Source organism: Silurus aristotelis (genome assembly GCF_946808225.1).
Source record: "Silurus aristotelis genome assembly, chromosome: 1".
In the NCBI taxonomy this organism is placed as follows: Eukaryota; Metazoa; Chordata; class Actinopteri; order Siluriformes; family Siluridae; genus Silurus; species Silurus aristotelis.
Genome location: NC_139574.1, coordinates 13696327 through 13719573, shown reverse-complemented (window position 1 = coordinate 13719573; position 23247 = coordinate 13696327). Strand labels below are relative to the sequence as shown.

The 23247-nt window shown below is 43.6% G+C and overlaps 1 protein-coding gene across 11 annotated transcripts in view; it reads left to right on the top strand.

The window, feature by feature from the left end:
- Positions 1-20: 20 nt before the first annotated feature.
- LOC310727448 (receptor-type tyrosine-protein phosphatase mu-like) overlaps positions 21-23247 on the top strand; it is a 215461-nt gene continuing 192234 nt past the window's right edge. For 4 of the 11 annotated variants that reach the window (XM_083543943.1, XM_083543950.1, XM_083543948.1 and 1 more), the window contains exon 1: positions 25-476. In XM_083543943.1, coding sequence (XP_083400069.1) covers positions 410-476 — 67 coding nt within the window. In that variant the 5' untranslated portion in view covers positions 25-409. Of the gene's footprint in view, positions 477-23247 lie in introns of all 11 variants that reach the window. The other 7 variants (XM_083543947.1, XM_083543945.1, XM_083543944.1 and 4 more) reach the window with 4 other exon arrangements.

The window sequence follows — 23247 nt, the reverse complement described above, 5'->3', positions numbered from 1 at the left end:
GGCAGCCCTGCTTCTTTTTGGGCTGTGCGCGCGCGGTGACGTCAACACCTCGGCGTGTGTGTGTGTGTGAGTGTGTGTGTGTGAGTGAGTGCCGCTGTGTCGAAGTCATTTCGGCTGCGTGGAGCCAAGCGCGCGCACGCACGCACAAACACACGCGTACTGTTAACCAAGTGAGGAGAGAGAGAGAGAGAGAGAGAGAGAGAGAGAGAGAGAGAGAGAGAGAGAGAGTGTGTGTGAGAGAGAGAGGGAGAGAAGGAGTCGACTTTACTTGTATCGCGTAAAACCCGTTAATAAAACACGGCAGTACTGGAGCAGTGGAAGTGCGGGACACCAAACACACGCACACCGCCACATTTGCGTTGTTTCCCCCTTGGAGCTCGGGGGTTATAGCGTCCGCTACTCTCCTGCAATGGATAGAGTTTTAACTTGTCTCCTGGCTGTACTCCTGGTTTCAGTTCGAGGACAAGTCTTTCGAGGTAGGTCCTGCTGCTGCTTCTCAATCACGCCATGGCGCTTCCAGACCCGTGCGTGGGTTTTTTTTGTTGTTGTTGATGTTGTTTTTTTGAGGTTGGGATACACTACAGAAGGTTTGGCGTTGTGCTCTGAACATGCTTTTCGCAAAACGTGAACTTTTTTTTGACGAGCCGGATAAGGCGATGTCCTGCTGCACATTCCTGTATGCGCTGTGCAACTTCAACCAAACTTCTCACGAGCGCTCAGCTGCGGCTCGGTGCTCGCGCAGTGGACGCGTTCTCTCGGATTGGGCTTGTCGGGGTGTATGTGTGTGTGTGTGTGTGTGTGTGGATGAGTGAGTGAATGAGTGGATTTATCGTTGCGCAAACTTTGAGTTGGAGCTGCACCATCTCGAACTTCTTGGCTCGTTCGCGTCCACTGCAAAAGAAGCAAATCAAGCATTCATTTGTGCAGTATCACATGTACGAGTGAACACTGTAGGTGTCCAAACGTGTGTGTTTGTGTGGGTTTTTTTTTTATTTTTAGGAGGAAGGGGGTTGATGAATCATAATATTTTGCCAATACTCCCAAAACATCAACAGCAAATGTTTATAAACCTTTAGAGCTTCTGACTTGAATGACTTTCATTTTGGGATTGGGAATATGTGCACAGGATATCCAGAGGAATTGCTATAAGGTGCACCGGGAAAAACCCATTAAAGACTTTTTCCTTAATTTTTTTGCTCTAATTAGACAAACTTTTCTATTTCTGTATATATTCAACAAAACTTTCCCCCTATGCATTCAAGTGGCCAGCATAAAGGAGTGGATAATCCGGGTCTGAGTCCACACACACACACACACACACACACACACACACACACACACACACACACACACACACACACACACACACACACACACACACAGCTCGCAGGCTGTTTGTTTGAACTGCTCTAACCGGCTAGAAGTCTAATCTTATCAAAGCAAGCCGTTACTTTTTATAGACACTGATCATCCCTCTAGCGTTAGACTCCAGTTACATGCTGCCTGAACCTAAAAGCACGAGCTACACTTTTCTCTGCATAACTTACAGAAGCAAAAAACAAACAAAAACAAAAAGATCATTCAACATAGTGAAAAATCCATTGAAAGCCTGCTTGAACTTCTCTGTGTCCCTGTCGATATTCTTTTATACCCATTCTCTTCCCTTTTTCTTTTCCATTCTCTTCCCTTTTTCTTTTCCATTCTCTTCCCTTTTTCTTTTCCATTCTCTTTCCTTTTTCTTTTCCAATCTCTTCCCTTTTTCCTTCTCCATTCTCTTCCCATTTTCTTCCCTTTTTCTTTTCCATTCTCGTTCCTTTTTCTTTTCCATTCTCTTCACTTTTTTTTCATTCTCTTACCTTTTTCTTTTCCATTCTCTTCCCTTTTTTTCATTCTCTTCCCTTTTTCTTTTCCATTCTCTTCCCTTTCTGTTTTTTTTCATTCTCTTCCCTTTTTCTTTTCCATTCTGTTCCCTTTTTGTTTTTTTTATTTTTCATTCTCTTTCCATTTTCTTTTCCATTCTCTTCCCTTTTTCTTTTCCATTCTCTTCCCTTTTTTCCCCATTCTCTTCCCTTTTTCTTTTCCATTCTCTTCCCTTTTTTCTTTTCCATTCCATTCTCTTCCCTTTTTGTTTTTTTTTTCATTCTCTTCCATTCTTGTTTTCCTGGCACATGCGTTGCATTTGCTTTCAGGACAGAATGCACAAGCTTGAATAAACAGACTTTTTGCTCTGTTCTCTTGCCCTCGCTCAGTGTGCTTGTCATTACTTTCGGAAAATGTGTGTGATCTCCAAACCTCTAGCTGTTTATTCTGCTGGGTGTAAATTGTAAATAAAAAATTATAAAAAAAAATACCTCTAAGGAAAACAACTCTCTTAGGGAGTTCGTCTGACAGCCATTCCTCCTGTATTCCTCCTGTGTTTTTGTTTATTTTTTTACTACCATTGTATTAAAAGCAAATATATCTATACTTTTTGCTCACAAAGCCAATATTTGTGGTAATGTTCTATTCTTTTGTGTTTGCATGATTTTTTCTTCCCCACATGGCGCACAGCTGGCACGGACACCGCGTGTTTTGTAGTTTTCATAGTGTCCTGATGGGGGCAGCATCGCACACGCGGACCTCCAGCAGCTCATACCGTTACTTCCAACAGAGATGATATAATAATGTGTTTCACACCATACACTGCAAGTTCCCAGCTCTGGATCTGCACTATTCTCTGTCATTACACACGTATTAGTATTATTTTTGCTCTAACACACACTTGAGTTCAGCAAAGACTGTTAATTATGCTTTTAGTCCTGATTTGTTGAATCAGGTGTGTTAGATGAGTCCTTAAGGAATACTTTAGGAACAGGGTTTGGATCCTATCCTGGATCAAGTGTAAGTCATTTGTGATTGTCTGGCTTTGAAGAACTGATATGCTTGGAACAGCACAGTCCTTTTTTTTATTTTATAAAGATTAGCACAATTTTGCACACTTTTTATATCATATGTGCTATTTAGTACACGAAAATATTATTTTTTATATACTGCACACATCATATTTTTTTATAAATATATGGAGTAGATGTTTTTTGTTTATAAAGAAAATCTTTATTTTTCTACTTTCATTTTTTTACTGTCAGTTTCTAATGCATTCATATCATATCATATCATATCATATCATATCATATCATATCATATCATATCATATCATATCATATCATATCATATATACCTGTGCCCTAATGCACCCTATTGCACCGGCAGTATTATTTTTGCTTATTTCATTTTGGCCAGTGACGTGAAAGGATATCCTGTCTGAATCTCCCAGCTGGGTCATGTTTTACATTCTCTTCCGTGGATTTATTAGCACACCCGCTTTTTTTCGGCATTGTGTTTGAGTCCCATTGTTTCTGTAAGCTCTGCTGCTGGTGTATTCACTCGCATGACCACCACAAAAAGATCCGACTGATCATAGTATATTTATAGTATAGTTATATACTTTACAAGCGGGTACTAGAAGGGTTGTAATTTTTTTCACCCTATTAAGTGCCCCTTTTCATCACAATGGCTTTGTATTGTCAGCAAGTCAGCCATTTGCGAGATATTTCACTATTGTATGTAAACTTGGCTAATTGATGTTCCAAATTTGTATCAAAATTGAATGCAAACAAGGAAAATCATTCAGATCTGCAAACAGCACTTACACAGCAATAGTGGGTATTGTGTTTTTTTAAATAAACTTTCGATATACAATTTTTTGGACATTTTTTTGACCTGTTGAAAACATTGATAAGCTTGTGTGACTGAACCTCCGTCTTGTATGTCCTAAACTTTAAATGATATTTGAGTATTTCTGCAGTGTTAGGTGATCAGTCAGGTTTATGTGTAATTACAGCGGTTTAGTGTCTAAGAAACGACAGTCTCAGACCAGCTGTCAGCATGCTTTAATTGTACCATATAATGTTCGCAGTTGATCTTTTCGAGTCAATGGAGAATGAAATTGGATCCCCCTTATACACGAGTCAGCCAGATTATAACAGCCAGGGTAATAACAGTGTTAAAATGTAGCATTAACTCAGAATATTAATATCGAGTCCCTTTCTCATTTAAGACTTGCCTCATTTAGTGTTCACAGATACTCTTCCTGTGCTGGGTATCTGGCGTGGAAATTACCTCCCATTTGTCACAGGTCTGCTATGTGCATTTTCAGCATCCTGTTACAGAATTCCAATGGTCTGGTATTTGTAGTGGCTGAGCTCTGTAAACACCTCGCACTGGATGTGTGACCCTGCTCTTGTCCGAGGTCAAGCCCATCCCCCAAAACACACACACAAACACACACATACACACTTGCCTCAAATGCTTTCATAAGCAAACACACATACATTTTTGCATGTTTTCTTGTTCTTTCGAACTGTTTTTCACATGCAAATTCAGACACTTAATGCCTCAGCATACTTAATGCAGGGATGACATTCATAAGAACTGCATGTAGACGAAAGTTCCTTGGTGAGCTTTCAAGGTTGCATAGGCTATTCTCTGTAGTTTCACATTGGCTGTCGTGTAACCAGTGTTCCTGTACTGCAGGAGGCCCTATTCAAATTGAATAACAATTTCCACAACTACGGCAAAAAGCTTGCCTGCTGCAAAGTACCAGCAGAATGAACTATGCCGAGTTGTAAGTACACAAATAATGACATGCAAAGAAAAGGAAGCTTATGCTATTTGATACTTAAAATTAACCGGTTCAGGCACTTCTTGTTTGTAATGACCAATCACAGGCTTGATTATGTAGCGTGTTTGCTCGCTTATCTGCCATGTGCATGACATTTGTTTTTACTGCAATTATGTTTTAGTGTTTGCTGGAGCCGCTGATCATTCCCCATTGCGTGACTTACGCTCAGGCTTTTACACATTTCAATATACACATGCACATTACACATATACATTTTATTTTTTAATTCTTCATATATTGAGAAAACAGACATACACGGATATACCCTGCCGTCTTTAATGCCTATTTAACAGCTTTCCTTTGTAGTCATTAAAGTCCTAGGATCGTATTGCCACAGAATTGTCAGTTATAGTGGCAATTCCCATTTTCCCATCAGCACTGTGACTTTGTAAAAGATGCTGAACAAACATGGCCACACTAATTAAAGTGGGTCTCGTCCTCAAGTGGGCCAAAAAAACCGAACATAAAAGCTAATGGATCAGCTGCTCGCCCTATCAGAGGCCTGCTGAGGAGTGCAGGGTGGACAGGTGGTCTGTTAGTGCCACACACGATACCATCGCGCCCCATAAATGCTTGCAAATAAACCAACACAGAGGCGATTAAGCAGCCATAACAGGATCGCAGTGATGATGCTGTAGAGCTGTTTACAAGAGTGAGAATCCTTTGTAGGTGACTGTGTCAAACCAAGTGTGCTGGAAAACACAGCTAATTAATCCACAACGGGCCGGCGCTGACCCAATTTCCGAGGTGGTTTTATTAGCCGTTTAAATTGCCTGGGTTATCGGCGTTTGTGTTGTGATGCTGACATCTTGCTTTCGCTGAGGTGGAACAAGGTGACATGCTGGGCAGGTGGCTGCTTTTCTCTGTCTCTCCTCCCCGAACATCACCACAGGCAGATATCTCTATTACTCACTATGTCTCTCCACTGAGTCATTAGCAGCTTGGAGGCCTGGTTTAGCTCTACCACAGTGCTGTCTTAGTGTTTGTCCAACCTAATTGCGACCAGACCCATTGTTTTACAAAAAGGAAGCTGTAAAAAAAAGAGGCCCCGGCTAGCGCACGTAGGCACAGGTTTTAGACAGGAAATTGGCCTAACTCGGCACGACAAGCTTGCTCGTTTCAAAGGCGAAATGACACAGGGTAGGAACAATAGTTGTCTCTGTCTGGCAAGCCTGTAGCTGCCTGGGAGGTGCCATAAATTCAGTCTTGTGAGTTTTTCTCTTGCATATCCAGTGACATTTTTAATTGTTGCCAAGCATCAGTGGCGAGTATTAATCCCTGAGATTTATTTACGTCCGCTAAATCGAGGAGGTGTAAATATTTGCTCAGAATGCAAAGACCGTGCAGGGGCAAATTGTTTTTTTAATGATGTTCTAATTATTTCCTCATGCATTTTCATCATGCTCGTGGTATTTTGTGGCAGATTAAGTTGAGGGGACCTTTTCTGAGGGTTTCTTTATTAGTCGTTTTGATTGGAGACAGTAGAAGAGAGAGCAGCGAGGACTTCAGCACGGTCTTTGTCCAAGAACGTGATTAACTGCTTTATATTTGCACATGAAAATTTTAATTTTCTGCTGCCAATCAAAATTTGCACTACTCTATTAATGAATTTGTGTGTCATTTAACATTTTTGGCCCATCCATCAAGAAGAGACATCATATGTGTCAGGGATTCACCCTGCCACGCCCCCCTCTGTAGCTGTCAGGGATTCACCCTGCCACGCCCCCGTCTGTAGCTGTCAGAGATCCACCCTGCCACGCCCCCCTCGATAGCAGTCACGCTGCTTCCCAAGATTACCGACAGCTGTGGCTCATGAAAGATCAGACTACATAAACTCACGTTCTTGAGTCACAGGCTGTCGGTCGTTAAATTGTCAAGCTGGACAATCGCGTGGCTGCTCGACCGCCGGCTATATATCCGAATTCCACTTCCGACTTGGATTACTCATTGCCGAAGGCTTTGTGGATTATGCTTGGGACATTCGAACTCATAGCGGACAACGCGTATCGAGCGGATGTCTTTGTTTGTTGTTTTCTACGGCTTATGAGTGTTTTTGTGTTGTACGGTGTTTTGAAATAAAAGGACAATGATCGGACTATATCGGCTTCCGCGTCTGCAGCCTGACAGAACGACCGACCTAAACCGAACGCGGATTCGACACACCGCGTTTCCGACCGCGACGGATCGGCAGCTGAACCCGGCTTCGGATTTCCTCCGGAAGCTCAGTGCCGCTCCTCGCGGATCAGATCCACAGAAGCCGGATCATGAGAGTGCGGCTGCGCCACGCCCCTCAGAGTGCGCGAGGGGATTACCGGCTCGTTACTCGGGGAAAAAAGATGAATTAGGCGGATTTCTGCAAGGCATCGGCGAGTATGTGGCTGTTAACATTTCCCAGTTTCCTTCCGAACGAGCCAAGATTGCCCTCTGTATTTCCCTCCTGTCTGGTGAAGTTCTTGCCAAAGCCAGCTCACTATGGAGCGCCAAAGGGGGCAAATTCGGCTCACTCGCCGAATTCAGCGGGCTGCTTCTGGGGAAGTTGGGGATAGAGGTGGTGGATCTCCACTACAGTCCCCTTGAGGAGGAAGGTGCTCCATTTCAAGGTTTTCAAGAGCACGCGGCTCCGTGCCGGATCTCCCATGAGCCTGCAGCTCAGCCCCAATGTTTTAATGAAAGGGCTGCTTCATCTCAGGGTCTCTACCAGCGTGCTGCTGTGTTCCGGGGTTCTCGTGGACGCACCACACCATCTCCGAGCGTCGGCGAGCACACCATGCCGTCACAGAGCTTCTACAGGCGTGCCGCTCTGTTCCGAGGTTCCCGTGGGCGTGCCACGCCGCCACAGTGTCTCCAGGAGCGTGCTTTCCCGCCACAGAGTCTTCACGAGAGCGCCTCGCCGCCACAGAGTCTTCACGAGAGCACCGCGCCGCCACAGAGTCTTCACGAGAGCGCCGCGCCGCCACAGAGTCTTCACGAGAGCGCCGCGCCACCACAGAGTCTTCACGAGAGCGCCGCGCCGCCACCTCCGGTCACAGAAGGCGAAGTGACTCCTCCGAGTCCCTCTCCAGACGACGCCACATCCCAGAGCCCCTTCCAAGGCGACATCTCGCCCACGGAAAGCTCGGCTCCGCCTCAGGACCTCCAAGAGAGCTCCGCCCAGCTCCAGGTCCCTCCAGAGAGCTCCGCCCAGCTCCAGGTCCCTCCAGAGAGCTCCGCCCAGCTCCTGGCTCCTCAAGAGTGCTCCGCCCAGCTCCTGGCTCCTCAAGAGGGCACGACTCCGCTCCAGGCTCCTCCCGAGAGCTCGTCTCCGCCTCCGAGCGACCCCACGAGCTCGTCTCCGCTTCAGTGTCCCAAAGAGAGCTCCACTGATGTCGTGGACCTCCAGGCGAGCCCTTCTCTGCTCGTGGATCTCCAGGCAGGCTTCACCTCATTTCCAGGCTGCCCAGTAGGCTCCACAGAAGGCGACGTCTCGCCCCCGGGCTCCACAGAAGGCGACGTCTCGCCCCCGGGCTCCACAGAAGGCGACGTCTCGCCCCCGGGCTCCACAGAAGGCGACGTCTCGCCCCCGAGTCCTCTTCAGGGCGAAGGATCGCATCCAGGCTCCACGCAGGGCGAAGGATCGCATCCAGGCTCCACGCAGGGCGAAGGATCGCATCCAGGCTCCACGCAGGGCGGCGTCTCGCCCCCAGGTCCTCTTCAGGACGACGGATCGCCCCCAGGATCCCCGCATGGCGACGTCGGTCCTCCAGGTCCCTCTGACGGCGACGTCGGTCCTCCAGGTCCCTCTGACGGCGACGTCGGTCCTCCAGGTCCCTCAGAGGGTGGTACGATGTTCCTGGTCTCCGCCCGGGACGTCCTCCACTCCCCGGTCATTGTCATGGTTGGCGTCCAGTTCCGGTTCCCCGCCATGGAGGTCGCTCCGGCTTCAATCCCCGCCAGGGGCTTTACTCAGCCTCCCGTCAGCACCGAGGGCGTGGCTCCGTTCCGGATCCTCCTGCAAGGTGTTGTTCCATGCCGGCTCTCCGCAGAGGATGCTCACCAGGCCTCCGTTGCTCCCAGGCGTCTAAGGAGGCCTTCCTCGGAGTGCCCTGGCCCGCCTGGCATAGGTGGGTTTTGGGGCGTCAGGTGTCGCCCCTGGAGGGGGGGGTACTGTCAGGGATTCACCCTGCCACGCCCCCCTCTGTAGCTGTCAGGGATTCACCCTGCCACGCCCCCGTCTGTAGCTGTCAGAGATCCACCCTGCCATGCCCCCCTCGATAGCAGTCACGCTGCTTCCCAAGATTACCGACAGCTGTGGCTCATGAAAGATCAGACTACATAAACTCACGTTCTTGAGTCACAGGCTGTCGGTCGTTATATTGTCAAGCTGAACAATCGCGTGGCTGCTCGACCGCCGGCTATATATCCGAATTCCACTTCCGACTTGGATTACTCATTGCCGAAGGCTTTGTGGATTATGCTTGGGACATTCGAACTCATAGCGGACAACGCGTATCGAGCGGATGTCTTTGTTCGTTGTTTTCTACGGCTTATCGGACTATATCGGCTTCCGCGTCTGCAGCCTGACAATATGTTAGAAGCAAACAGTTTCCCTTTATATTCTTCATGTATCTTCTCTGCATTTAGTACGGACGTAATCTAATGACTAACTTTTAATGCTCCAGGAATCCTGGTGCACAATTTTTTTAACCAAATTTAAACGATTTTATTATGACCCTGACAGGTCATTTATTATTTAAGAATGAATAAATTAGCACTACATTTGTGTCAGTGAATGTGGCATTTACTCCTCCCCCAGTGCTCCTCAAATGAAAGTATAGCTCTCCTGCTATTTTCACCCCCCAACAAAAAAGTAAAAAAAAATTTTATTCATTCCAATGAATGTTTTTATATTCTGTTAAATCCCTAGAAAAAGCATACAAAGTCCAACAACTCTGAAGAACATTATTATATATTCCTTCAGCAGTGATGGCGAAGCTGTCTGCTCTCTGGAGGTGACACCAGGACAAAGTGCTTGTGCTCTTACAATCCCGATGTCCCGCTGAAAAGGCAGCCACATTCAAAAAGGAGGCCTTTTCAAATCAGATAAGGGCTCATTTGGTTTTGGAGCCTCCTGCTGCTCCAGGAATAACCTCCTCATTTGGGATTCACTGATAAGAATATTCTGGGCTGACGCTGATAATCACAGTTTCTCTATCTGCGTCTGCGAAATGTGCTGCAGCTTAACTCTGCTTTAGATTTATTGCATTTAAGCATAGCAAAGAAGATCATGTTACATCAGCATCACCAGAGAGAACAAGTCTCTCTGCTTTTTGCTTAAAAATCTGATGCTGATACAGTACTAATTTTACTCATGATCTGAACAGAAGCAGCAAACAACGTTCCAAACTCTTGGTGCATGATGGAAGATTGGATTACTTTTTAATAAGTTTTATTCAAATAGTAAAATCCACTACAATGGTTCTGTAAAAATAGCTGGGAGAAATTGTTTTGTTATAGTATATAAAATCATATATGGACTATATCGACAAAAGTATTGGGACACCTGACCTTTCCAGCCATATGTGGTTCCTCTCCAAACAGTTACCACAAAGCTGGAGGCACACAACTGTATAGGATGTCTTTGGATGTGGTATAATACAATTTTTCATTCACTTGAACCAAACTTGTCTCACCATCGCAATTTGTAGAGGAAGATCTTGAGTGTCCTGCTATAGTGCTCTGATCTCAACCCTACGCATTTGGGATAAATTGTAACAGTGTCTACGCCCTAGGCCTCCTCAACCTACCTCAGTACCTGACTTTACTCACACCCTTGTGGCTGATTAACCCAAATGTCCACAAGCACATTTCAAAATCTAGTGGAACATCTTCTCAGAAGAGAGGAGGATATTATAAGAGCAAATTGGGACTAAATGTGAAATGCGATGCTTAAAAAGCACATACCATACTTATGACCAGGTGTCTGCACACTTTTGGCAAATATAGTGTATAGTAAGCGTCTGAAATAACAGCAGGGATTTGTGTTACCGCAAGGCAGCCGATGCACTTGCACGAGGAATGCCCAGGCACTGAAGCTACAGTGTGGCTAATTACTTACTCTGATCTGTAGAAGCGTAAATAACAACACCATCCAACAGTTAAATTACTCCATTTAACCACTCTAGGGTTGCTCCATCTGCCTTTAACAAGTACACACTCACTCACTTGATTTAACTGCCTTACCCTGGTCAGGGTACCAGTGGGTCTATCATAAGGCACCACACACACCTAGGCATGGTTTAGTGTAACCAGTCTAAAAACAATGCCCACTACACCACTATGGTGCCCTATAAATGCCTTCACTATTATACCTGGTTCATTACACTTATTATTTTTCAAAGGCATTGCCTGTGAAGTGCTGCATTATTATTCTCTTTAGTTGTTGCTAATGTTGCAGTATTTGAAAGATAATCCCAAATTTTTCCAATTTGGAAGATTTTGTGCGGGTCTGGGGAATGCAAATTTAATCCAGTAGGATATTTCTAATGTCATCCGGCGATTTAGCTGTTTTTAATGACCGGTCTAATTACATTGCTTTGCTTATTTGGAGTTATTAATTTTTTAACAGTGCAGCAGCTGCCAGCCTACTTGGCAAAAAGTGTCAGAATGCTTTGTGATTATAAACATAAAAGTGGAGGCCGAAAGCAAAAAACAAAGAAAGTGAACGAATTGGACTGGGCAAACCTCCCACGTTTAGATAAATGGATATCAAATGAGTGTGTAACCTAACTGGCTTTGCTTTGAACTAGAGCAGCAGGGCCAAAATGCAGTGCAGTGGGTGCAAGTGACATTATTGTTGTATATGTGTGTGTGTGTGAGAGAGAGAGAGAGAGAGAGAGAGAGAGAGAGAGAGAGAGAGAGAGAGAGAGAGAGAGAGAGAGAGATTGACTTATAGCTTAGTAGCCTTGCTTGTTTTCCTGCTTTGCTGCTGGCTATAGCAGGGCTACCAGGTTACTGACTGAATGTGAAATATTAATAGTGTATATAAATAGAGTATTTACATGGAAATCCTTTATATGGAAATGCAAAGCCAGTAGGACCTGAATGCAATGCTCAAACAGGGGGAACTGGATATTAGTATTGCAATTGCCAATGTAGTACTAACATTTATTTAACAGTATACTCTGCAGACCTCATCTCACAAGAACCTTTTGAACCTTTCAGCTGAAAAAAAATGGTTTAGTGGTTCAGTCTGCTTCTGTTCTGTCTTCCTTAATTATTATAAAAAGTCCCTACATATAGGTAATGAAAAGCGTTTTCTAAAGCAACAGCTAATGAATAGCAATAAAAACTAGTTAGGATGCATTTTATGATGCCCTTATAGAAGCCATGGCTTTTCATTAAAGCAGCTGTTGCCCTGGGCAGCGAGTTCCAGTGGCGGGGTCCTAACTGGTTCTAGGCTACTATGAAAAAACCCCAAACATGAGCTTGCTGTGAGATGCAGGTTATTTTTGGAAAACGGATTACTTTAAACTTGTTTAGCTAAGGCCAGTGTCTTTGCACTCATTCATTAATATGAAAAGTAATTGAAAGCACCGTAACATAATGCAGAATGTTAGTAGTTTAGTTCTTTGACCATTTTAAAATAAAAAAAGGTGATCCATATATGCAATTAATGCCGGTGTTTTCTCTAGAGCAGAGCAAGAGAGAAAAAAAGTTAGAGTAATAAACATGACATATTATTACCATGTCATTTCAACAAGCGTAATTTTTTTGTGCTTTTGGATGTTGTGCCCAAGGGACCATTATTCATGTCTGAAGTAGATTTAATACCTGCAGAATAAGTAAGTCAGTAGTGTTGTAAAGATCTCTCAAATTAAAAAAATAACCAGTTAAATTAAAATGATTTAAAATGTTTAATTGGATGTTACAGTTCTTAATTAGCATCATATTTTCCATTATTCCAGTTCTCAGAGTTGACTTGATCTGAGACACGATCTCCTTGAGAGTGAGCATTTTGAACCTGAGCCTCTTGAGTGAGCGGTTGAAAGAGCGTAGATCTAGGATTGGCCGCTTTCCGCCATCCTTATTCAGAACAACAAATTACTGGCTGTAGTAGCCTGACTCTCTGATTAAGGGAGGAACCACCTTAATGGCCCCTTTCCTTAGGAGGCTGCATACTTTCTGTTCCAGGACCAGAACCTGCTTGTGTCCCACCATGGTAGTCTGATCAGGGAGCCAGGCTCTCGAAGCTGGTTTCTGACCCTTTTAGAACAGCTGAGGAGATCCCCTGCAGCTGTGAAAGCTTCCCAAGCAGACACAGGTCCCCTCCATCCCAAGTCGGGACGGAAGGAGCCACCCGGTGGAGGGGGACTGCGCTTTGTGGAAGAGCTAACAGTCTGGCCTCCTGGTGGTGTCGAGGAGGTACGGCCACTACAACTGTAAATCGCTCTCCCCAAAGCAGGGAGGACCACCCTCAGGTTGGCCGACCCCCTTGGAATTGGGCTTAGCTCTGTTTTTTGGGCTTCACGCTGCCCGGCCGTGCCGGGCTTAGGGCTGCGCCCGCCGAGCAACCTCATGAGAGCGACGGGAAAAGTACAGCCGAAACACCGCCGACTGCGTTTTAGACTCGTCAAACCTGTTGACTACCGCGTCGCTGAACAGGCCCAAAGTAGCTGTTGGGGCATTCAGCAGAAAAACCCTATCCCCGCCAGGAATTTCTGACAGGGTAAGCCACAGATGCCTTTCTGTGGCTACTAAGGCTGACATGGAGCGACGGACGGCCTGCGCCGTTTCCTTGTTGGCTCTAAGGGTTAGGTCCGCAACGTGACGTAACTCCTTGATGTCATCAGCACCTGAGTTAATCCCCTTGTCCAACTTTCGCAGCAGATTGGCCTGGTATGCCTGCAATGCACCCATAGTGTGGAGGCAGCCCGTGGCTTGACCTGCTGCTGCCTAAGCCCTGCATACTAAGGCCGAAGTGGCTCTCAACGGCTTAGTAGGCAACACCGGGCCTTCAGCGATGCAACACCTGGGGAGAGATAGCCAGCTAGCATCTCTTCAACCCCTTGGCATCTCATCCCATAGCCGCACTCCTTAAACCCTACTGTATTCGTGTATAGCAAACGCAGGGGGAGGGTACATCTCGGTGTGTAGGTCAGGAAAAAAACGGTAGGCTGTGCCTCGGGACACAGGAAACGCTCATCCAAGCTATTTCTAGCTTAGCGATGGCCCACGTCACTACCTCCAGAAACTCCTCGAACAGCACAGGCTGTAAGGATTCCGTGGGCTCACTAGCATCCGAAAACTCTCCCACCTCGGAGAAAGAGCTCCGCGACACATGCGCCGGAAGAAAGGCCCGCGGCAGCAAAAGCTTTTCCTGGGGAAGGGGAGCTCGGCCCAGCAGGGGAGATTGGAGAGGACTCATCCGTCTCCATGCCTTCTGCTGGGTCGGCCTGCGAGCCCCACGACCTTGGGCGCCGCTTCGCCTCGAAGAGTGATCTCTGGGAGCAGAGCGTGCTAATAGCCATACGGCTACAGCACAGAAAATAAAAATTAGATCAAATTTTTTATTTCTTAAGAGCCGATTGAGCATGCTTCACACCTCAAACAAACAACACAAAGTTCATTCAATCATTCATTCATATTTATTTGTCATTCTGAGAATCTATTTAATCTGACCTCTGTCAGGAAGTTTTTGCTGGACAGGATATGTCAACATAAGGATTTAACAGAAGAGTTAATTATCTAGTTTAGTCTATCTAGCCTATTATTTTATTTAGTTATCATTTAATACTTTTGTGCCACTATGCCAGGTGTAGCATGTAGGCTGTGTATCTATGGTGTTACACGTGTCTGTTTTTGGATTAGATTTTGGGTCACCACTCTGCAACTGGAGGATTTATGGATGTATTAAATATCTTGGGGCTTGGCCAGCTCCTCTTTGCACCCCATATTTCATCTGTGTTTGATTGATGAAGTCCTGCATGTATGTCATTTGTTTAAATGAGAGAGCGGATCAGAGATGGCTAGAGATGGGGGGAGGGGTGGGGCTGTTTGCAAGAAACACAGGAAGAGTCCCGAGTGGCATGAATAAAGTTAAGTGAGGTTAAGAACACTTAAAATTAGAGCAGATGACCATTTTAGGATCTAACCTTGTTATCAGGAGGGGTTTTAAAGAAAACAGAACAAGCAGCTTGACATCGGTGCCTTTGTAAGACAATTAAACTACGCATTACATGTCAGACATCAGAATAATACCGAAATTAAAATTTACATTTATATAATATCCGAATGTATATTTGGGTGAAAATGACTGTGTGGAGGTGCATCAGGCAGTTCTAGGTTTGATCCAGAGCTTTGGATGTTCTCCCTGTGTCTTTCATCGAGCTTCTCTGGGTTCTCTTGTTTCCTCTCAAAAATATGCCAGTAGGTGGATTGGCCAAAAGCGTGAGCCATTTAGATTGTCCAAAGTTGTAAATGTACATCCTATACAGGGTGCATTCCTGCCTCAAAACCAGTAGATTCACAGATTTTTTGTTTTAACTTGGCAGTTGGTTACATTTCCTTATGCAGTGCGACTAAACATTGAATAATTTAATCAAAAGATAATACTTCTGGGCCTAAAAGAGAACATAACTTTTTGGTCAGCTTGCACCGAGGTTAGTATGAATGCTTTAAGAGAGTGGAATGGCGACACCTTTCCACAGCCAACTAGACCTTGCATTAGTGCTGCTTGAACACTGTTATTATGGAGTGCTTTCCCATGGGTTGGAGGGTTATTCTGAAGAGGACTGCTGTGGTAAACAGACTAACAGGATCACTAATACCATAGCTCACTCCAAGCATTTCAGAAGAGTTTCAGCAGAAAGTCAATACTGATATAAACCCTCCAAGACGATAAATGAGACAAATCTCCAGTGGCAAAGGCTAGTTCATGCCAAATCCCTTCTCTGTTTAGATAATTGAAAAAGGAAGTCTGTATGTGTTGTGTGTAACTTGGCTTCTGTTTGTTTCAAGTTCTCTTTCCAATTATTTAAATCTCGGAAGAGAGGACAGATAGTGAAATTTGCCTCACTATGACCGCCGAGTCTGAAGGATCTGTTTGCTCATCTGTTCATCTGTAGAGTAGCATTAGCGATAAAACGCTAGAACTCTGTGGCAGACTGGTGACTACGGCATAGTTAGTCCTTTAAGAAGTGGCTAAGGTTGTTTTGTAGTGGTTTTGGTTGACTGTTAGCTGTTAGGGATTTTTTCTAGCCTGCATACTCACACAGACAGGAAGACAGTTTGGTAAAGGCTTGTCTAGAAATTCCGATGTAAGAATATGAGGCAAAGTAGGATAGAGAGAGAGAGAGAGAGAGAGAGAGAGAGAGAGAGAGAGAGATAGCGAGAGGACAGTGGGGACAATTTGACAGGCATTGGGAGAGACATACAGGGAGGTGAAATGACATGCCGCATACATGCTCTTGGAGTCACTGGGCCACAGGCTTATCCAGGGGCACTACATTAACAAGGACAGGCCCAGGAGCAGCCTTCCAGGATTTCATCCCGTTATCGACATAGCTTCTAGAGCGGACATCTATTCTATACAGAACGTATGTGGGCTGCCATATTGAAAAATTACTCACATATATTTGGGGAAAATGTTGTTTCTGACATGGGTAAAGCAGGAGTAATGCCACCTTTGGCATGGGTTTTAAATTACGTGTTACAAAGCACTTATACACTAGACAGATCTATTTATACCTGCTTTATACAAGTATGAGAAATAGCATTTGAAATAGCAGTTGTGTGATTGTGAATTCTGTGATCAGTGTAAAAGAATGATGAAACACATTATATACGCAAAGCAATATGCCTTTAATAGCAGCCTGCTGATGATGCACAGATGTTAGAAGAGAAAACAACTGAAAGGTTCTGTGTGGTAAATTGACTATATGGGTCAAAATTATTATAATCACAAACTGAATTGGCTTGACAAGACAGGGAAAAGATGCTCTTTTGTGCATTTTTTAGTTGTGGGTTTTTTTTTTTTTTTTTTTACATTTTTTTATATGCCATTATATAATCTTAGAATATAATACTAGAAATAAGGTTTGTGGAAACCTGACTGCCGAATAGAGAAACCACATTTCACATGGCAATGGGAGTAATGATAAAATGTTGGATTAAAGGCCAACATTAATCAGGGCTTAAGCCCGTCACCGCATTTTTATCAACATCTCTTTATGCAGTGATCTGAGACATCTTAAAACATGAAGAGGAGATTAAATGATCCTATAAATCCCAAGAGTGTAAATCTGTCATCGTTTAATCCTGATCAGCTATAGTAAGTTTTATAAGCTAAACTTTGTAATGTAGTTTGGATACTCTGCTGTGTGAAATCTAATTGCTGAGAGAATTGCAGCCTTGCCCTTACATTTTGTGTAAATGTGGTCTCATTGCAGGCAAGTAATTAAGGCATGTATTTATCACTAATTTTTCTCAAGTAAGTGATGGATTAAATCGGAGAGCTTTGGCTTGTTGTTAGATTTTGATGTATCACTTTCAAGCACGAACGGTCCCCGGGTTTCCACAGAGGGTTTACTTCGCCGAGCTGAATAGACTTCTCTTTCATGGCTAATAGGACTTTAGCAGCTGACTACAGCCATCCAGTTTTTTTTATATCCCCTGTTTAGTCACTGTAGGAGAAGCAATATCAAACAGCAGGGTTGACCATTCTGCCTGCTTATAGGGAGCATGCATTGTACAAGCTCACATACACATTCCTAACTTATTAGGAAAAAAGCTTTAAATGCAGAATATGGTTAACATTCAGATCTGGTCCTTTTTTATCTAGTAATTCAACTGTACTATTAGGAATCAGGTAATGTTTGTGAATAAACGTTTGAATGTTTGTGATGAAAAACTAAAAAGTTTTCTCATGTCATGCCTTCTCACTGCTTCATTCATTCATTCAATCAGGTCAACACTTGTTGCTCCGGCTTCTTAACATGCCAAATAATACAATTATTTTTTCCTCCAGATCCCACACATAAGCTATTGACTTCAAATGGGAAAGAAAAAGATTTCTTTATTTTTTTGGAACTCTGATCAAACTCTGTCCTTTCTCTAAGTTTAGGATTTCATTTGTTTATATGCTTAGTATGAGATGGGAGTATCATGTTATGGAAGAACAAAGGACTTTTTTCAAGTACTATTGCCATATGGTTCAGTGCCCCACTGAGACATGGGAAACACTTCTTGCTTATTTGAATTGAATGGTTTTGCAATTTGTATCCTGATATCTTTTGCTAACAAATCGAAAGTCGCTTGCCTTATTGCACACATTTCAAGTTTTGCTCAATATTACTTACTGTCACTGTTGAAGCTTTGTCTCTGCCCTCTTCAACAAAGACCACAGCGAAAGGCATGGATAGATTCCCTATTATCTGTACTCTAAAGACCAGGCTTAAGCCGATCGCTGACGTTTTAATGAAACTGTGACATTACTAATTGCTGGAGAGAAGCAGAAGAGCTGTGGGCTCCGTTATGGCCTGTCACCAGTGTGGCAGCACAAAATGGCCCTGCTGCTCCCTCTCTCCAGCATAAGCATCAAGTGTCATGGCTTTTGTGCAGTTCTCTCAGAGACGCCTGGCACACAGAACGCCATACTGACTGTCACGGAGTAGTCCATTTCTGCAAGAATAAGTTGCAAATAAGACTTGCGAGACTGGGGATGTCATGGTTAGTGTTTGCTTTACGTGGCCACACTCTGTTAGGCAAGCAGAGACGGATCATTTCTGTTCTGTCTGTCAGGAGCAGTGCTGGGAGTATAAAAACAGCAGGAACAGAGCATACTGATTGTGACATTACAGAGCAAGACTGGTTCAGAATTTACATTCTTGTGCCTTTGTGTAAACTTGTTGCGCTCTGCCTGGGGTAGTGTGGCATGTGTCTATATACTCTATGAACCATTGTTTACGTTACGTGCAGATCATGTTGCAGCTTAACGCTAACAGTGAAGCACCGATGGATGAGGTAATTTTTACATTGAAATTGGAAATTGGCACGGTATGCAAATAGGACATATTGGAAGATTACAGCAGACACGTGCTGCTTTAATTATAATCATGTCTGACAGTAAGCACAGTTTTAATGCTTGTTCTTTCAAAATTGAATACTAAGCATGCGTCGAGAAAGTCTTCAGTTTCTTAGTGATGACCCAGTGTTTTTTTTTAGAAAACTGTCACAATAAATATCCTCTTGACTGGCTTGTTTTACTATACTTTTTCCCCTGATTATACTTATACTCATATTATTTAAGATTCGAATATAGACCTTTTCTCTGCCTTTTTTTTTACTTTCACAACTCCGACTGTGGTCACATATGAGCTGCATTTGCTTGACAACATTGTTCAGTATGAGCCAGCGATACAGAAGCAGATTCACAATGTAGCAGCTCAGAAGGAGACCTTTGTGAATCGCGGTAAATAGGTGGAGGTCTTCGGAGGCAGCCAGACTCCTGCTGGCGACTGGAGATGACCTTCTCACAGCCGTAGCGAGGCAGGAATATCACTCCACTAACAAAAGGTGAGAGCTGTGGCTCTCCTGGATCGTGTCTCGGCTGAGGAAGGCGGGGTGGCAGCTCTGACCTTTTACAGACATTTGCCTGGATGCGTATACGTGCATGAAAGTGTGTTTTAATGGAACACTGTCAAACCACCTACTACATGTTTCTGAGATCGAGACCCCACGCAGTGCCACTCTCTTTTTACATCAGATGTTTGGAACCCAGCCCAAAAGGCATGTCATGTGCTGAGATATTTACGCTTGCGGGAATCATGCCTTTCTGAGGATTTATGCTACTCGGGGTAGATAAATCTCCACGGCCCCTCTTCTTTCTCGTCTTCTCTTTTCAATCCTGCCTGCTTCTCTTCCCTTATTCATTCTTTCTTTTTCTCTCCCACACACCAAACATTTTTTTTTCACTTTACTTTTCTATCTTTCATTTAGCCCCTGACCCCCTTCTGCTCTCTCTCAGACTTTCCATCTTTACAGGAAGTGGCAGCGAGTGAGTGCACGTTGCTGCCCGGTGAGATCAGCTTTCTCTCTGGACAGCAGGGAGACAAAGGAAGCCGGCAAAAGGAAACAGAGCAGCAGAAGAACAGCAGTGGAGATCACATCAGGCCATGAGCTCATGCAGTGGAAATCAAGAGCTCGACACCATCATTTGGACATGCACTTTCACAAAAGGGTGTCAGGATTTCTTTTGCTCTCAGGCTCTATAGTTGTTTACTCTCAAAAGCAGAATAGCATTTGTAATGACTTGAAGAATTTGGTTTCCTAACTAAAGCTAAGAGCACACTACATGGTTTTTGGTCACCTGATTGTTTTGTCGCAGATGTGCCGATTTTTTCAATCAGGTGTGATAATCTCCGTGATGAATCGTGTAGTGTGAGAACCTCTATTACAAGAAGGAGGAACAGTGCTGGGAAATATTGAGAATTTAAGAGGAACTCAAATTCATTTACTCTCATGCACAGCACTTCCTTTTTCCAGTTATCATCAATCTATTTCTTGTGAAGGTGAGGGCCAAATATAAGCGCAATAGCATAGCTTGTAATAGAAATAATTTGGCAAAACCAAATGCTTGTTAGGAATAGAAAACCATGACAGAATTCTTAGCAGCACGAAATCTTTTGTACTCTACTTCACTTTTTGCAAAACAGACAATCCTGCCATGTCTTTCCATCCATCGTCTGTACAACCAGAGTTGGCATGATAGATGTCATATTTAGTTGCTGTCATGTGTTTTTGTGAGAGGCAAGGACTCGGGAATGCTTATTTGTGGATTGTTCTAGGTAATATATTATGTGGACACACCACATAATATATTACCTGGAACAATCCAGGTTGCAAAAAAGAGTGCATCCACAAAACTAATGATTGTGTGAAGTGACGAAAGTGTGTAGTGTGAGCGCTTAAAAGATGCAAAGATTTTTAATGTCATGTAGTGTGAACTCTGCCTAATGCACAATACTGAGAGTGTATTCAGAGTGCTGGATAGCCCATGCCTCCTTAGTGCTAATCCCTGACAGTATTTCACTTTTGTTCCCACAGGGAATTGTACATGTACCAGAGAGCCTCAATTAGGCTGCTGAATGATACAGCCGAAAATGTCTTTTATACACCTTTCTGAATTCCTATCTTTGTGACCTTAATCCTTAGAAGCTGAGTTAAACCTCAGAGAGGAAAGAACAGGGCGGTGGGGAGACAGGAGCCTTGAGGGAAGAGCTCGCCGCACAGAGATTTAGTGACAATCTGCTGAAGCACTAAAACATGGCACCCAAGTTCCACTGAATCTTATTTCATATTGATTACAGCTGGTCGATGTGTTCTGTCAGTAAAATGGAGAGTTTATGATGATTAAACCCTGCTGCTGTTTAAAGGATGCCATGCTGAAAAAGTCCTAGTCTTGCTGCCTTTTTAAATTAGCTCAATATGGCATCCCTCCATGTTTAGCGGGGGAAAAGAAGATAAACAGCAAGTCAGCATGTGCTGAATGCAAAGGGTTTGCTGCTATGAGTTTTGGCTTGAACAGGCTAACAGTTTTCCAATTTTCTTTGTGTTAAGATTTGTAATAGATCCCTAAACCTGAGGCTTAATGTCAACAGACTGGTGCCTCAAATCAAGTCCATTTAGTGTGCGATTTTAATAATAAATGAATGCACTGGAGTCAATTGGCGAGCTTCATTTATCGCCATATTGATTGCAGCGTACGGACAGAAAGAACTGGAGGCTTTTAGTTAAAATCCCTCTAGGGGAGAAAAGCCTGTAAGAGTGCCTGGTGAACAACCTCGGTGGGAAATTAGAGTGAAAGTGAGAATGTGTGTGTGCATGTGCAAGTGTGTTTTGTATTTCAGAGGTTCAGTATTACATCAGTTCAAAGCTCTTGGGCTGGAATGCTCCAACAGGGTCACAAGGCGCAGAGGTCACCCACCTTCCTAGTGGAATACAAAGCTTTGATTGTCTTCTTCTTTTTAATAAACCTTCTCCATTGGGCATGAGGAAAGTTTTGAATCAGCACTCCTGCAAGTGTGTCCCAGCTGGAACCATGCGTTTCTCCTATACCTTCAGCTGTTGTAACATTTCAGCTCAAAATGGCAACTTGTAGACAGCTGCATTAAAGCTGATCCTGAGTCTGTAGGAGTCTATGTGGAGACATTTGCATGTAGCACAATTTGCCTGCAACTCGTGACCACATATTTTAAACTATATTATTTTAGGGTAAAATGCAATCATTGTTCGACCTAAAACAGTGAACTTCCTCCTACCATATGTGGGATTATTGAGTGACACTGCTTGTTAAAACTGGACTAAAATAGAATAGTATTTTTGCAGCAGGAAGTCACAGCTTTGGCCTTTCCAGTTTGATGTATCTATACTCAAAATTTACTTTTGGTGTGAATGTCTATCTCATGCTGCATTTAGTTAAAGCTCGTCAAACGGAATGTCCCACCTCAACTAGTAAACACAAAGAAAATACCTCACTCTACTAACTTTCCTCTACCCTGAGTTCATCATTTGATGTCAACATGGCTTTTCACTTCATTATCAATGAAAGAGTTTACAGTGGTACATACCTTGGATCAATCAACATCTATTTATATTTATTGATTGTAGAGCTGGCAAAATTTTGTAAGTAATTACATCGCATTGAATAAAATCACGAGAGTTAATGTTAGCTTACTAGCGGGTTGTTCACAAAATGTCCTTTGCAGTGATGTTTAGCTAAGGTCAGACTTCCACTTGTAAATCAAACACACCATTATCAGGGGAGTTTTCACACTACAAATCTAGTATTTTTGGAGGATTCTCCTCAAACCTAAACAGGGCAAAAGGATTGCAAGTGTTAAATAAATGAATGCTACTTTTTTGGGGAATGGAAAAGCAAAGCCCATTTTTAGTCACGGCTAATTTTTTTGTTTTGTTTCGAATGTATGCTAGTAATTATTCAGTAACTGTCACTTTAATGACAGCAGCAAGACAACACCTTCCTATAGTGACAGCAGAAACAGAAAAACAGCACAATTTGTCACATATAGATACATTTTGCTAGCCAAACATAGCTGTGCACCCTGCAGGTTGCTCTGTTGTACTTTGCATGGCCTATTGATCGGGGTGTTGTGTTCTCGCATGGTGGAGAATTTCTCTGGTGCTGTGCTGTCGCTGTTTGAACGAGTCATTAATAACCAGAGCGGGCCAATGAAAACAGCAAGACATAGTCAGATGAAATATTCCACATCATTACTCACATAGAGACCACAGAATGTGCTAATTTTTGGATGTTTAGCGCATAGCATTCTCCCATTACAAATTTAGACTAGAGCTTTTTTTCTAGATTTTTTCAGCAGTCACTTGCAATTTGTCCTGTCTAAGGACCTTGGAAAAGCTCTTAGATACATGAATGGTAATGTGTTGTTTGTCGTGCATGCTGCATTGCAAAGTAAGAGGCAGTTGATATGAAATGCATCTTTTAATAATTACTTCATATTCATGAGAAGTGT